At 33.3% G+C, this 14,890-nt stretch overlaps 1 protein-coding gene across 1 annotated transcript in view; it reads right to left on the bottom strand.

The window, feature by feature from the left end:
• Dpyd (dihydropyrimidine dehydrogenase) overlaps positions 1-14,890 on the bottom strand; it is an 810,982-nt gene that overhangs the window by 458,428 nt on the left and 337,664 nt on the right. Inside the window, 2 exon segments of the mRNA XM_047549961.1 lie at positions 8,935-9,104; positions 10,789-10,896. Coding sequence (XP_047405917.1) covers positions 8,935-9,104; positions 10,789-10,896 — 278 coding nt within the window.

Below are 14,890 nucleotides of genomic sequence, written 5' to 3'. Positions count from 1 at the left end.
AATATTAAAAAGGGAAATGGAGTATAAATCAATTTTTGAATAATCTGTGTAAATCATGAGTTTTATTTGCTTAATATTAGGCTTTGCCCCTTTTCTGTAAGCCTCTCAGGATCCTATGTAGAAGCTGTTCTCATTAAACACCATAGTTAAATCCATTCTCTGGTACTAGCTACAAATTCGATTTCTTATTCTACTTAACAATTTAAATAAACTGAAATATTTCTTTTAAAAATTATTTTCATGACCAAACTTTTCATAGAATTTCTAAACCTTACCTTAGGCCCATCTGTGCACTTCCTTGTAAGATCCTAATTTATTACAAAATCTGTCAAGTCCATTTAGCAAGCCTCCTCCACCCTCAATACATGATCACCCTTAGTATCTGCTGATCTGGTTCCTCATTTCCTACCAAATGAGAGGTGATGGCTGATCACCTCAGTCTGTCTTCAGAAAGAATCCTGTTAGGATTTTTTTAATTTTTTTTTTTTTTTAGTTTTTTATCCACTAACCCCTCCTTGGCTAAATTCCTACTTGCCCATGCTGTGTTGTCAGTTAAACTCTCAACTAAGGGATAACAAGGGTAGTCATATATCAAGGATGAAGGGTTCTTGCTCAACTGATTAAGCACAGATATTAGCTAAAACTGGATTTTACAAGGAAGTGCAGAGGTGGATCTTGGAGAAGGTTCAGGGAACTGAGTAAAGTTTAGTCAAGTAAGAATCTTTATCTTGAGTACACACACTATACCCTAATGGCACATAAAAAATTTCACATTAGTAGTAGAGATCAAGAAAGGGCAGCCTAGATAAGGTACTATATAAGCTAATTGCAAAGCTAATCTTGAAGGATACATAGAAATTAATCACTGGGAAAGAGTTAACAACAAAGTTCAAGTATGAAATTATTCTCTCCCTTTGGAGAAGAAAAGTGTATTGAGGAGGTAAAAGAGTTTAGTTCAAGAATGAAAGTGACTTAGTTAAACATTGTAAACATACTACTGGGAAAATATTGGCATTTCTAAGTGGGAGAGTCCCTTACCTGTGGAATGTTTTTGGCAGGATATACCTGCTAGGTCAGGACAGCTGAGGCAAACAGAGTGGAAAACAATGGGCCAGGAGCTCTGTATAGGGTCACATAAGCATATAACAGAGTGTAAACTGGATTGTTTCATCACTGAAGCAACTGTCTTTTATAGGGGATGGAGCCACTCGCTTTACTTAAGGATGACATGTTAATCTGGGATAGAGCAAACTCTGGGGCAGCAAGATAAGATCTCTTGGTGTGACCGCACTTCCATCCTTCTTTGCCTGACACCTTGTATTTACTTGTAACCTTGAAATTATTAATAAAGTTTGAAACAAATACTTTCTCTAATTCATGAGTTTGATTTCACAATCCAATCTTCTAATAATCTTGTTTTCCCAAAAGAAGTATAAAGAAAAGAGAGCAAATTCTGTCCATCTGCACTGATCTCATTCATATTCTTTAATTTACTAAGCAGTTTTTAAAATATTTATAATTTTGGCACATAGATTCACAGTGGTAGAATGCAGAAGAATATGATGTATTTATTCATCTGTGGACTTTACAAGCTAAATTGCAATAATTCTTTTAACTGTGCAAAAACTTTGCTAAAATCACAAGTAGAGGTTCCTTCTTTTAGTAACTGCTATGGACTTACTGGCTGCATTCATGATCTGTTTTCACTTTAAACTCTTTAAAATGGAAGAATCTTGAACATAAACATTTCTCCAAGTGTGAGTTCTACTACACGTTGGATAAAAATATTTGTCCCTTAACTGAGTCCTTACCAATTTTATTGGGTCACTGAACAGCAAACCCCAGAAATGCAATGTTAGGCCTAATTGAGAAGCTTACAATGCCATTTTGCACAGCTATCATAAAATATATCTCTTTTATAACAAAATAAAGTATTTTAAAACATGATTCATTTAATATTGATGACATTTTCTTTAACCTGACTAGCTCTTATTACTCCTCATCTTAGATTGTGTCAGAGTCAAGCATTCCTGTCGACTGGTAAAATATCTTACAAAATTATGTTCTACATATCTTGGTGTTTTAACAATATCTTTTGCAATGGTGAAATGCCTCAATAAATAAATTCTCTATAAATCAGGGTTCTATCTTCTTTTGTAATGTCTGAAACCACTCTGATTCTATACCTTTATTTTTTTTAAATTAACCCTTACATTTTAATATATTGCTTGGTTATATTTTCTTTTTCTTTTTTTTTTTTTTTTTCCGATCTTCATCTATCTTTTAGGAAACTGAAACTATGGATGATTATTTTTAACTTACTTTTAATGTTAGTTTGATATCTATCATGAGAAACTAATAATTTTCACATTTCAATTTTTATAAGTAATTATTTATGTAAAAGGAATTGAATAATTTGAGATACATATGTGCTATTTAGTTTGCATATTTAATATTCAGGTACAGTATTCCTAAGAGATTTTCAACACCCTTAATTTACTGGTTTAGTCAAAATGTGCCACTGATCTGCTGCATTGAACTCAAGACAGTTTCATATTTTGAGTCAGATACCAAGTAGAAAGAGTGCATGCACAGATGAAGACTGCAATTGAACTTATGGGGTGAATTAAAAAATAGTAGTTACCTTATGAGATAAATGTTATACTAGCAGAAAGCAAAAAGAGCCACAAAGCACAAAGGACAGAAAAGCTAATTTGGGAGGGAACTGAGGAAGTCTTCAAGAGAAAATGATATTTGAAGGACAAATTCACCTTTAAAAAGTCCTTTTAAATAGAATGATAATTACTTTTTTGATAATTTATGTGCAGTTTTATTTTTGCCTTTTGAATGATATGTTAACTGATGTGTATTTAATAAACTAAAAAAACTACCTTTTAAAATATTCATTTTTTTAAGATCAGAAAAGAGGGATATTAGAAAGCAGAAGGTAGAGGGTCTTCTAATTTTTACACACAAATTAATACAATAACATTGTTTGATAAGACTTGACACACATATGTATATACATATATACACACACGTGCATATAGATATGCATATATATAGTCATATATACATATGATATTTGAAATAAGATTTGAAAATCTTTAAAAGGTATACAGCATTCAGGTGTATAGATATTCTTAGTTAACTTATGAAACAATCCCACAGAATTTTGAAAATAGTTTTAATAACTTTTAAAATACATAACTTGAATGGGCAAAAGTTTTTTCTGGCTACTGACTTAGTTGTAGCCCCCTCATCCCTTTCTCCCCTCCACCCCTCATCTGAATGAACATATGTATCTACAATTCTGACATCACCTGTCAGTTTCTTTGATATATCCATATCTTGAATATGATAGATATTAACTCATCAAGTGACTGGGATCCGTTTATTGAAACTTGTTTCAAGTGTAATATTTATAGATACTTCTAAAACTTTCAATATAGAGTTGTCATTCCATGAAGAGAGAAAGCCTTCCAGTCCAAATTCTATATCACTCAACATCTTTGAATACTAAAAATATAAAACTTGGGGAATGGAAGTAACATTGATGTATTTACAATACTAATTTTACAGCTGGGCATACTCAGACTAAAATACATAAAGCTCTTCAACTTTTAGTTCCTTTTTGACTACCTCACACCAGTTTTTCAAACTGCATTGAATTTTGGGAAGGGTGTGGGTTCCAGGGATTGAACTCAGGGGCACTCAATAACTGAGTCACATCCCCAGCCCTGTTTTATATTTTATTTAGAGAAGGGACTGAGTTGCTTAGCACCTTGCTTTTGCTGAGGATGGTTCTGAATTCTCGATTCTCCTGTCTCAGTCTCCCAAGCCGCTGGGATTACAGGCATACACCACTGCACCTGGCCCTACATTGAAGTTTTATAACTTTCAGGAAGGTTAACATACATCATTTTGGTATGTCATTCCCCTGTCATCATAAGTATGAAAGATGTACTTACTGTCTTAGTACCAGGGAGTTCCCAACACTATTAATTACCTTTATTTACCTGGAGGAGTTTGTATTTATTTATTTGTTTGTTTTTAGCTTACCATCAGATAGCCAACCATGCTAATATATCTCTGATCACTTTCCACGAAGAAGAGCAACTCAAATGATGTGCAGGTGCCAAATGCTGAAGAGCTGTTATAAGCATCACCCTTATTAAGTAAAATTAAATTTGTCAGTTTATAGACTTTATTTTCTTAAAATAGTTCCAGTTTCATATTTCTTGCTATTAAATAAAAACTAGGAAGTATCAGTTACTTGTAGAAAAATGCATGTTTAGCTAACAAGACATAGAGAATAAAACTATAAAGTTTTAGTGTCACAATTTGATATTGAATCTGCCTGATAGGAGGCTTGCAATCCATGCCACATGATTGATCTATTATGAGGTCTGCTGGGTTGTATCAGAAGGATGCAGTGAAAAGGCAAGTTTTCATATGGAAATGATAAAGAAAAAATATTTAACAGCACAAACAATCTGGTATGGTTATTTATATTACTGTACTAATAAAGTAGCATGGATTATCAAAACAATTGACCCTCTGAATAGTGAAAAGAAGGTACACAGGTATATCAAAGTGAAAACCAGTTAACACCTTGACAAATGAACACGGGGAATCCAAGAAATCCTAAGGAGTATTATAGAGATCCCATAAAAATATAGCAGAGTTAAGGATCTATGACATTTTGCTGCTATTTGGAAACTGAATATATGTACAATAGATTCTCAAAATATTTTAAAATATTAAAACCAGTTTTGTATTATACCCTTCTCAGTAATAATTAACAAGACCTACAAAGTTCTTCTTCAACCTTAGCCTTTGAATTTATCAACTCAAGCAGGTCTGTTGAGTCCTGACCTTCATGCCTCCTTTTAGGGATTCCCAACTGCCTAAAGCATTCTTGCAGTTTTATCTGATCTGTCAACAGCTTTTAATACCAGCATTTTGGGGGATTCTGTTATCCTGTGAAATTTAATCTCACCTATTTAAGCTTGCAGAAAGTACTGGAGGGAATTATTAACAGATTTTTCCTCATCTTCTTAGAGGATAGTGCTGAGTGATTGGCTGGTTTCCCTAAGGACCCACGGCTGAGAAGCGCTACTTTGTCAGTAGCATCCTATTTAGCATGTGTGTGAGGCCGCAAGGGAGCCTGAAAGACATTTGGAATCAGAATTACATCAATATGCTGATGATGCCGCCCTATCTTCATTTCATCAAACCTACATCCTTTAGCATTAATGCTTTCTTAACTAAGATGGAATGTGCATCCATACAGCATACTGCTTATGGCTCTAATTAGACAGCTGGAAACTACGTGGATGATACATTAGAGCAGTGGACCAGCAGCATCAGCATCACTAGGGAACTAGTTAAAAATGCAAATTCTCAGGCCTGCCCCAGACCTACTGAATCAGAAACTCCAGGGATAAGGTCTAGCAATCTGTGCTGAGCAAGCTCTCCAGGTGATTCTAGTGCACACTTAATTTGAGAACCTTTGCATTAAAGAAATGGAATGTGTTTGTCACTGCAAAATCTATTGGGTGGTGTGCCTAGTTTTGAAGAATAAAAAATTTCTGAATCCAGTCATATTGGTGACACATATAATTTCAAATAATTCTATGTTCAATATACTAGCTTTTGTAACAATTCACATTTGTCACTGGAAGATGAAAAAAATTTATATTGCTCTGTATTTCCCTCAGTGAATGAGAAATTTGACTTCAAATGATGAGAAATTAGTTTTGGATGTATACATGCTGACTTCCTAATGGTGAGGCATTTTACTAATGGACAAATCATTTTATTTCTAAATTTCACTCAAGAGGACAAGACGGCTAAATCGTATACGTATTTGAGGAAACTCCAAATGTCCCTGCTCCTCATGGAATGTAAAACAAACTAATATGTTGAAGCATGCATGAGTTGGGGTAGAAGAAAGACAAACTGGAGAAATACAAAGAAATTGGGTGGGTCCAATATTACATTCTGCATGATGGTTAAAATGTAATCTAGAACACAATCTTTCAAATTTCATATCTTGAAGCAGATATGTTGTCCTTGATTTCCATTTTTGTGACTTCCCAGATTCAGGATAGATGCAACTACTACAATATTTTGATCCTTCTTTGAATGTATATAAAACCAAGGAATGGCCATGATGAACTTACACTGAAACTTCTACAAATACTAGAAGACTATATATATACTGGCCAGTGATCCAACCTTCAAATCCTGACACACTCTGAATTATTTATTAATCTCACATTGAGAAATTCTGCATCAAATTTCCAGATGAACTCTCAAGGGCCTACTGGTGTGGCCTTCATCCAACCTGCATGGCTGATACTAGAAGCCTTAGGTACAGATTCCCGCCAGCCCCCCAGGAAACATTCATCCACAATCATTTCTTGCACCCTTTCTATGGGGCACTCCTTGTGCTTGGCAAGTGGAGAGATAAAAGGTCAAGAGAAAGATGATCATGGCTCTTGCTTTTTTGGAGATCAAGGTCAAGTAGTTTTAAGAACACATAGAAAATGTGGTTCTCTGTAAGTTAATAATAAAGAAATACCCAAAGATTTGTTCTTTTGGCTTTAATTTAGCTCCAGATCAAATTGAGTTCTATAAAAGCTCTACTGCAGCTCATGACCTGTGATGCTAAGGACTCACTGCTGCTTCTCAGCCCTTGGGTAATGCCCACTCAGTCCACAGAGCTCTGGCCTTCCACTGAACTATAACTAGATTCTCATACTTTCCTTCCTGCAAACTGGTCACAATGATCAATAGCATACTTTTTACTAGATACTAACCAGCCTCTTTGCTTTTGACCACCCCGCACTGCCCCCAATAGCCAAATTGTACAGAGCAGTAATTTTAAAACTTAACTCAGATCCTGGTGATTCTCTGCTCAAAACAGTTCTATGTTTTCCTCTTTCCCTGAGAATGAAAGCTAAAGGCCTGATAGATGCATAGAGGACCTCACCCAATATGCCACATACTGTACTCTCTTACGCTATTGTAACCACACTGACTTTCTTCTTCCCAGATGTCCAAGAAACTTGATCAATCTAGAGTGAGTGCATTTAGCTAGGCCTAGCAAGTTTCTATTGAATGCAACTTTCCTCAATTTCCTCTTCTCTACAATCAAAAATTATCTCATCAGAGAGGACTTCAGCTCACCCTGCATATGATGGCAAATCCTGCCTTCTCTTATACTACCACCCCTACCCCAGTACACACACACAATCCTTATACTCCCATGTTAATAGCCTTTCCATAAAATAATTACCTTTCAATATATAATTGATGTGATCATTCATTTATTCAGTTATGAGTTTCTTCCCTCATCAAGAACCATCTCCATGATGGCATGAGATTCTATCTGATTTATTTACTGTTACATTCAAATTGTCTAGAATAATGCCTAGAATATAATAGGTGGTCAATTGGCATAGAGTTAATAAATGAACAAATAAATAAATAACTATATCTGCATTCTTAAGTTATTATCTGATCCTGTTATTTTCTGTGCTCTACTTAAGTCAGAAGAAATAGCCACCTTTAATTTCTAGTTACCCTTGCTCATAGAAAATGATGATGATATATAGTGTACAGTAAGTTTTGCCATTCAAATTTATCTTCCACTTCAGACCCTCAAGGACAAGTCTTTTGTAATGAGAACTTTCCTGACACAGGAATCAGGTGAACAAGATTCAAAATATTTAGTTTGAAAAATATTTCACAATTATTATTTGCCAGGTCCTGTGCTATGAACAGGATATAAACATGAATAAAATAAGCTCCTGTCCTCTTTGAACTGTGGCAGATTCCTTCATTTAACTATAGCTATTTTCTTATTTGTAAACGACAAGGTTTTTACTAATTAATGCCTACGAATGTACTATAGAAAAAATTCCTATGATTAGGAGATACTTTGGATTTTTTTTTAAGTCTAAAAGGGTGTATAAGATGGGGGAAAAAAAGAAGAAGAAAAGTGACATTTAAAACTCAACTATGAACCAATGGTGACTCTGATAATTTAGTGAGATTATTTTGAAATGTGATTAATCTGCATGTGACAAATCACCTATTGACTACAGTAATAATTCTTGCCTAGTATGGAAACTCCAAGCGTGTTCAGGCATTCTAAAGCAAATCAAATTCATAATACTGATTTGAATAAAATGAGTAATTTATCTTTCTATAAATACATTTGGTTCTTGTTCTCAGAACTAATATCCTTTATAAAGCATTATCTTTCTCTAATAGCATTAAAATTTGAGAGGTGCACAGTACATGTAACCAGCTGATGCCTCACCCAAGACTAGTCACCAGTCACCTGTCAGAACGAAATGATTTCAAATCTGTCATTTTTTTGAAAGTTAACTATTAAATGAATAGTGCTCATATTAGAGCCAGGTTAAAAGAAATACACAGCAATCTCATTCTATTTGTTTCACAGAAGAATGAGCTGACTTTAAGTATGACAAAAGTGTGTATGTGTGTGTGTATGAGCTCACAAGCATGTGAGCATTTATCTTTGAAGGGAGCTTGTAAATGTAGCTTTTGGAAAGTCCCAAATATTTCTAATTACCACATTCTTCTAATATCCATACATATTAAGATAAAAAATTATTTTTCAGGATATGGAAGACTTAGCACATTCCACTGTTACTAGGTAAATAGAATACGTTCCAAGGATATTAACTCTGACAAAAAGAAGCACTTGTGTCTTGACAAATAAAAATTTCTCATTTGGTCCAAATCAGTATTATAAATTTTGTTTTATATGGAAAGGCTGAATTAGAAAAAGCAGGACCAGTCTAATTATTCAAAGTGGGGGAGTGCATATTAACAGTTTCATCTCCCCAAATCTGCTGGATTACAACTCCATATTTCCTGATGGTTCCATTTTACCTCCTCCGGGACAGCTCTTATATTAACAAAGCCTTTTCTGAAGACGATGAACACGCGGCGGGCTCCACAACGTAAAGCGGATGTTGCACAGTCAAAGGCAGTGTCTCCAGCTCCAAGTACAATCACAGCTCCCCGTATCGATGGCAATGGAGAGTGACAGGCGCACATTCCTGAATGATGAAAGGAAAACCCCATTTTCAAGTAGAGAAACCATTTCTGCATGACAGCTCAAAAGATACTTGTACTCAAAGCAGTGTAAAATTGCATCTTGCAGTTTTCCACGATGGAGTGTCACTATCAAATTATTCTGCTTCATTGAAAGACAGTTTTATTCTCATTTTAAAAATATGCTCATATGTGTAATTTCATAGTCAGTACCTTTAGCTCCTTTTTTTCCATCTAGAAGGATTGCAACAATATATTTTGAAGAGTTCAGGTCATAATAAACTGGAATGAATCAATTAAAACTCTCTTTATCAAAGTCATGATACATATTTGTACCTTTGCATCAAAAAATTACTATTTGAAGAAAATGTGATCCTTTGTGATTTGGGTTAATAATCTGCAGCATTTCAATAAAATACTTCATACATTATCTTACGTAGTTTCTAACCTAGAGCTATGCTATAGTTTATATTTAATAACTTTTAAGATTAACATGTTGAATAAGAGTCCTTTATGTAACTGAAGAGTTTCTGAGAAATATTTTCTTGAAATAGCTAAAATAAAACTTTCCCCTCTTTACTGCTTTTCTCTGGTTTTGTCTGTAAAACTAAAAGAAATAAGACTAAAGTGTTCATTTCTCCAGGATATGAATATAAAGAATGGATATCCATATGAAGATACTTATAAAAAAGGAACAAGCAGGTGTTCTCTATTGGCTATCACCATATTATCAGATTAAATAAAACAGTTGATAAATAAATTACTATAATTTTTGAAATGGCACTACAGATAGAATAGGCCTATAATCTCAATAAGTATAATCATTGTGTTTGGAAGACTTTGTGTTTGGGATTAGACAATTGGCAGTATGTAATTCTCAAGTATCTGCTTGGTGCACTCTGACCCTACTATGAAAGGGTTGTAGACACGCAAGCATACAGTTCTCCAGGGGAGGAGGAAAGTGGAGATGGTACACAACTTTAGCTGTAAACTTCCCCAGAATGATTTAATGTAGATGTTTCCTGCCTTTTTAGATTTTGAGAGAAAGATGCAAGTTCTTATCATTTCCACAAGTAATTAGATGCAGAAATAGCTGTTGATCAGAAGTCTTCAAATGTATGTTTAAAGGATTCAGATCATCTAGTTCTGGAGAAAATGCTTCAGCTTCTTTATCACCAAGACAATAAGTCTTTAGGAGCCAGAGCAAGGCATGGTCTCAGCTCAAGTTGTTCTTCTTGGGATGTGTGAAGGGAAAGGGAGTCTGTCGAAGTGTTTAGCTTTAATTTCATAAAATTACTGTTCAAGAAGAGGCTTCTACCTGCACAGACATGAATCATGTAGATGTTAAGATACATCCTATTTTTAAAAATTTCGCAAACTGAAGCTCTCTCCATTTCTTTCAACGTTTGTTAAGGCCTTTTCATTTTGAATGATTTTCGTGATACAATTTAGATCTATATATCATATAATAAAAAGTTCTTATCTTGGTGTTTTCTTGGAAGAATGGACAAATAGATAATTCTGGCACACAATATTATCAGGCTTTAATTTTAAACTTTATGCAGGTACTATCTATTTAAGGATCTATCTGAGATCTAAACAATTTCCTATGAAGCTCAAATTCAAAATAAATTTGTGATACTTAAAACAATACAGACAATGTTAAGAACAGTAGACAATATGTCATACCTGGTTTACTGCCTTTGGCTACAAGAGGCAAAAAGTCTTTGGATGTGTAAAATCCCTGGTCCTGCGTAAGGCCTTGGAAGATGTGGTCTTTATTGGGTTCTGGCAAACCTAATTAATCAAGTGTATAAAATATCATTAGCAGTGACTTTTGCAACTATATATTAAAATAAAGAAAAAGGCTATTGTCATTGAAATAATGTTCTTAGAGAAAAAGTCTATAAACAAATCAACATGAAAATGCACATAACACAATCTAACAGACCCTAGATTATAGCTTTAATATACAACAAAGCATTAATTTAATTTACCTATGTACATATACCAATAGATACTGTGTTGGTACATGCATATACATATCATCTACAGTATCAGGGGAAAATCAGGTTATGATATTTCCTCAAGTCATAAATCAAAATGAGTTTAAGATATATCAAAGTGCTAAATGTTTTGAAAATACAAGGCAAAAGCTAAACAAAACCATAGATACATTTTTACAAAATTCCTAAATAAGTTAGATCATTCTAAGAAATAATAGGAAGAAGAAAAATCCCTAAAGAAAAATGTGTTTTACCACAAAAATTCAGGCATTCTTCCTGCATTTCAAAAATATTATAAAAAAATTAAAAGGCAAATGATTAAACAAAAAAAGTTAGCAAATAAAGTATCTTTGCCATCAAAAAAGTTTTTCATTAACACATTAACTTTCTAGCAAATATATAAAGTACAACAAAGTTGAGAGAAAAAATATATAAATAGATTTTAAGCAAAATATTAACTCTACTAGTGATTAAAGAAATGTAAATTTTAAGAAACACATAAAATTTCCTTAATAAAAAGTACAAGATTTTCAAAAATTAAACATGACACCAAGGGTACAAACAGAATTTCTCAAACACTTTCGGTATAAATAAATATTGGTAATCAATTTCTAGAAAATAGTTTTGAATATATTCTAAGAAAAAAATAAATACAAGCAAATATGGTTTAATATACAAAAAGGATCAATTAAAAAAAGAAATGGAATTAATGAATATCAGAATTTCATTTAATGAGTAAATGAAATTTATTTTATAAAGAAAGTCAACAAAACATGAGTCAGTCATTAAGATGAATATTTAAAATATATGATGTAGATTATAGTCAAAATATACTGTTAAATAAACAATCAACAGAAAACTGTATATGCTATAATTCAAATTTTGTAAAATCAAATGTATAAACTATGTAATCTGAATAGTGATTACTTATGATGATGGGATTATGGATATTTTATTTTATGAGTTTTCTACAACATGCATTTGTCAAATATATATATTACTAAAATTTTGAAAATCAAATGAAGGGGCTGGGGTTGTTGGCTCAGTGTTAGAGCTCCTGCCTAGCATGTGTGTGGCACTGGCTTTGATACTCAGTACCACATAAAAATAAATAATAAAGGTATTGTGTCCATCTACACCTAAAAGAAATTTAAATTAAAAAAAAATCAAGTGAATAGCAGACTCAAATTGCTTTCAAATTATAAACAAGGCAAACATCATGGCAATCACTTCACCTTACAAAAGTGGGAAAAAGTTCACGTCAATTCCATAGACTTGGGGAAACACATAGTTTAGTTTTATTTACTGTTCAAAACTCATACTACCAATGGTTTATTCCAGAAAGGGAAAGTTCATTTTATAATTACATATAGTTACTGAAGGACACGGAGTAATAATAAGGCCTAAGGATTACTTTGGTTGTGTAAGATAAGGAAGGTGCCATATCTGATCCAAAGCTAAAGGTTCTTGTGTGTGTATGACCAGCTATAAACCACTGCTGTCTCTTCAAATCAGACCAAACATTTTTCTTCCATGTCTAGCACCTCTCCATTTCCTCTCCCAAAAGATTTTTTTTCACAGATTACTTTAAGATCTTTTGTTTTAAAAATTACTTTAATTATCTAGGAAGGTCAGTAAAGTCATTTGACTTGTCTTGCCTTGGTTTCTGTATATATGAAATGAAGATAAGACTTTTTAAATTTTCCAACATAAAGGGATATTCCTTAGGTATATTGGGAACACAGATAGTATTATACAGATATGTAGTGATGGATATGACTTTTTTAGAAAACCTGGGAGAAGGAGAGTTAAAAATAATAGAATATGTACTTGAAGAATCTCTAATAACAAAATTATTTCTCTTGAAAGTTATTAAAACATGAATGCAGTTTAGGATACACTTGATTAGTCAAAGCTACACTTGATTAGTCAAGCCCACATGTACATATGCTACATATTAAAATGGAAGTTAACATCTAAATCTCCCACCTCATCTTACTACACTACAGAGATGGCATACTTTCTATACACTTCGTGTTCGTGTTAAAGCACCAAGTAAAAAGAAAAACAACCCTAAGTGCTATGAAATTTCAAGGTGATGTGATAAGCAAAAACCTTCAAGGCAGATTAAAAATAAGGCACAGAGAATGTAAGTGGCATCTCACATACACAACTAGCCATAGTTATAGCAGAGAGGAAGCATTACATCTGTAATTATTTTCTACATCCACCTCTAAAATAACTGTTATCTGAGGAACTGCAATATGTTCTCATTGAATATATCACTATAACCAGAATATGACTTTTTTCTCTCCCATAATGATTATTTCCCAAGAAAAATGCATTGATCAAATTTAGTTTTTTCACTTGTATCAAAACACTGAGAAGCATTCCTGAGTTTCCTGTTAATTTCACTCTACTCTACATTTGTCACTATAATGGATTTAACATTTACTGGGCCAGATTCTACCCATGAATGATTAAGAGGACACTAGTTAGATGTTTCTGACCTATGGATGTTGATTTAAGGGAAGGAAAAATGAGCCAGTAACTGGACAGGCTCATTATGGTTAGGTTATCCCTGCAGACTGCTTAGTCACACAGCATGTCTCACTCAGAGTCCCAAGGTCCATGGACCCCCTCTCTCCTATCTGCATGAGAAGTCATTCTTTGTGCCACAGGACACTGCATTGGAAGCTCTCCTCATGGAAACTTTAGTGAACAACTAACCATGATACTGTAGGTAATCAGGTGCAGTGTCTTTGTCACCAGACAGACTTTGGAATGCAACCATTTTTTCCCATTTACCTGCTCTGGGATTTTCTATAATGTCCTGTGATGGTTAGTTTTGTCAAACTGACAAAGCTGTAGTACTCAGGAACTCAATCAAATAGAGATCTAGCTGTTGCTATGGATGCCTTTTGTAGATATGGTTAAAATCTATAATCCATAGACTTTAATGAAAGATTATCTCAATAACTGGGTGGGTCTTGTCTAATCAGTCATAAGGCCTTAAAAACAAAACTGAGATTTCCCTGAGAAATAAATGCTGTATCAAGCATTAGCTGCTACGTGAGAGTATCCAGTTTTGTGGCCTACCACATATTTTTGACTTTTATCTCTCATAATTCCATTAGACAATTCCCTAAAATAAGTCATTTCCCCACTATATATCTATCTATCCATTCACACATTCATCCATCCATCCATCGGTCCTACTGTCTCTGTTTTTCTAGAGAATACTAAAGTTGAGTTCCTTAATCTCTTCCCTCTCCTGCTACTTCATGTTAAAAGAGATAGTATTTATACTTCTATCATAGATAAGAGACTTAAAAGACATCATATATATGGTGATAATAATTATATAATTATACTTCCTTCAAAATTTCAAAATATAAAAAATTATTGTCACAGATGTAAGATTTAAAGAAATGTATACATATATGTATAAATACATTTCATACATATTTAATTAATTATATATACATGTATATGCTTACATATATATGAGTATATGCATATATATTAATATAAATAGTTGAGACCTGAAAACAATAAACATTCAATAACCATTAGCTACTAAGGTGGCTTTATTTATTCTGTAGTTTATCAATTCTTAAAATTTCACATCCCATGACAAGGAAACAATAAAGCTTAAATCAAAGTAAAGTAATAAACCTTAGTAAATTTAAATAAACTTCTACAAAGAAAGAAAAATGAAGCAACCTTAAGTGAAATGTGAAAGATAATGAAACTTGCAAATACCCATCTATCAAAGGCAGACT

Source organism: Sciurus carolinensis, chromosome 1, assembly GCF_902686445.1.
Source record: "Sciurus carolinensis chromosome 1, mSciCar1.2, whole genome shotgun sequence".
NCBI lineage: Eukaryota > Metazoa > Chordata > Mammalia > Rodentia > Sciuridae > Sciurus > Sciurus carolinensis.
Note: the sequence above shows the minus strand (reverse complement) of the source record. Positions and strands in the feature narration are given on the sequence as shown.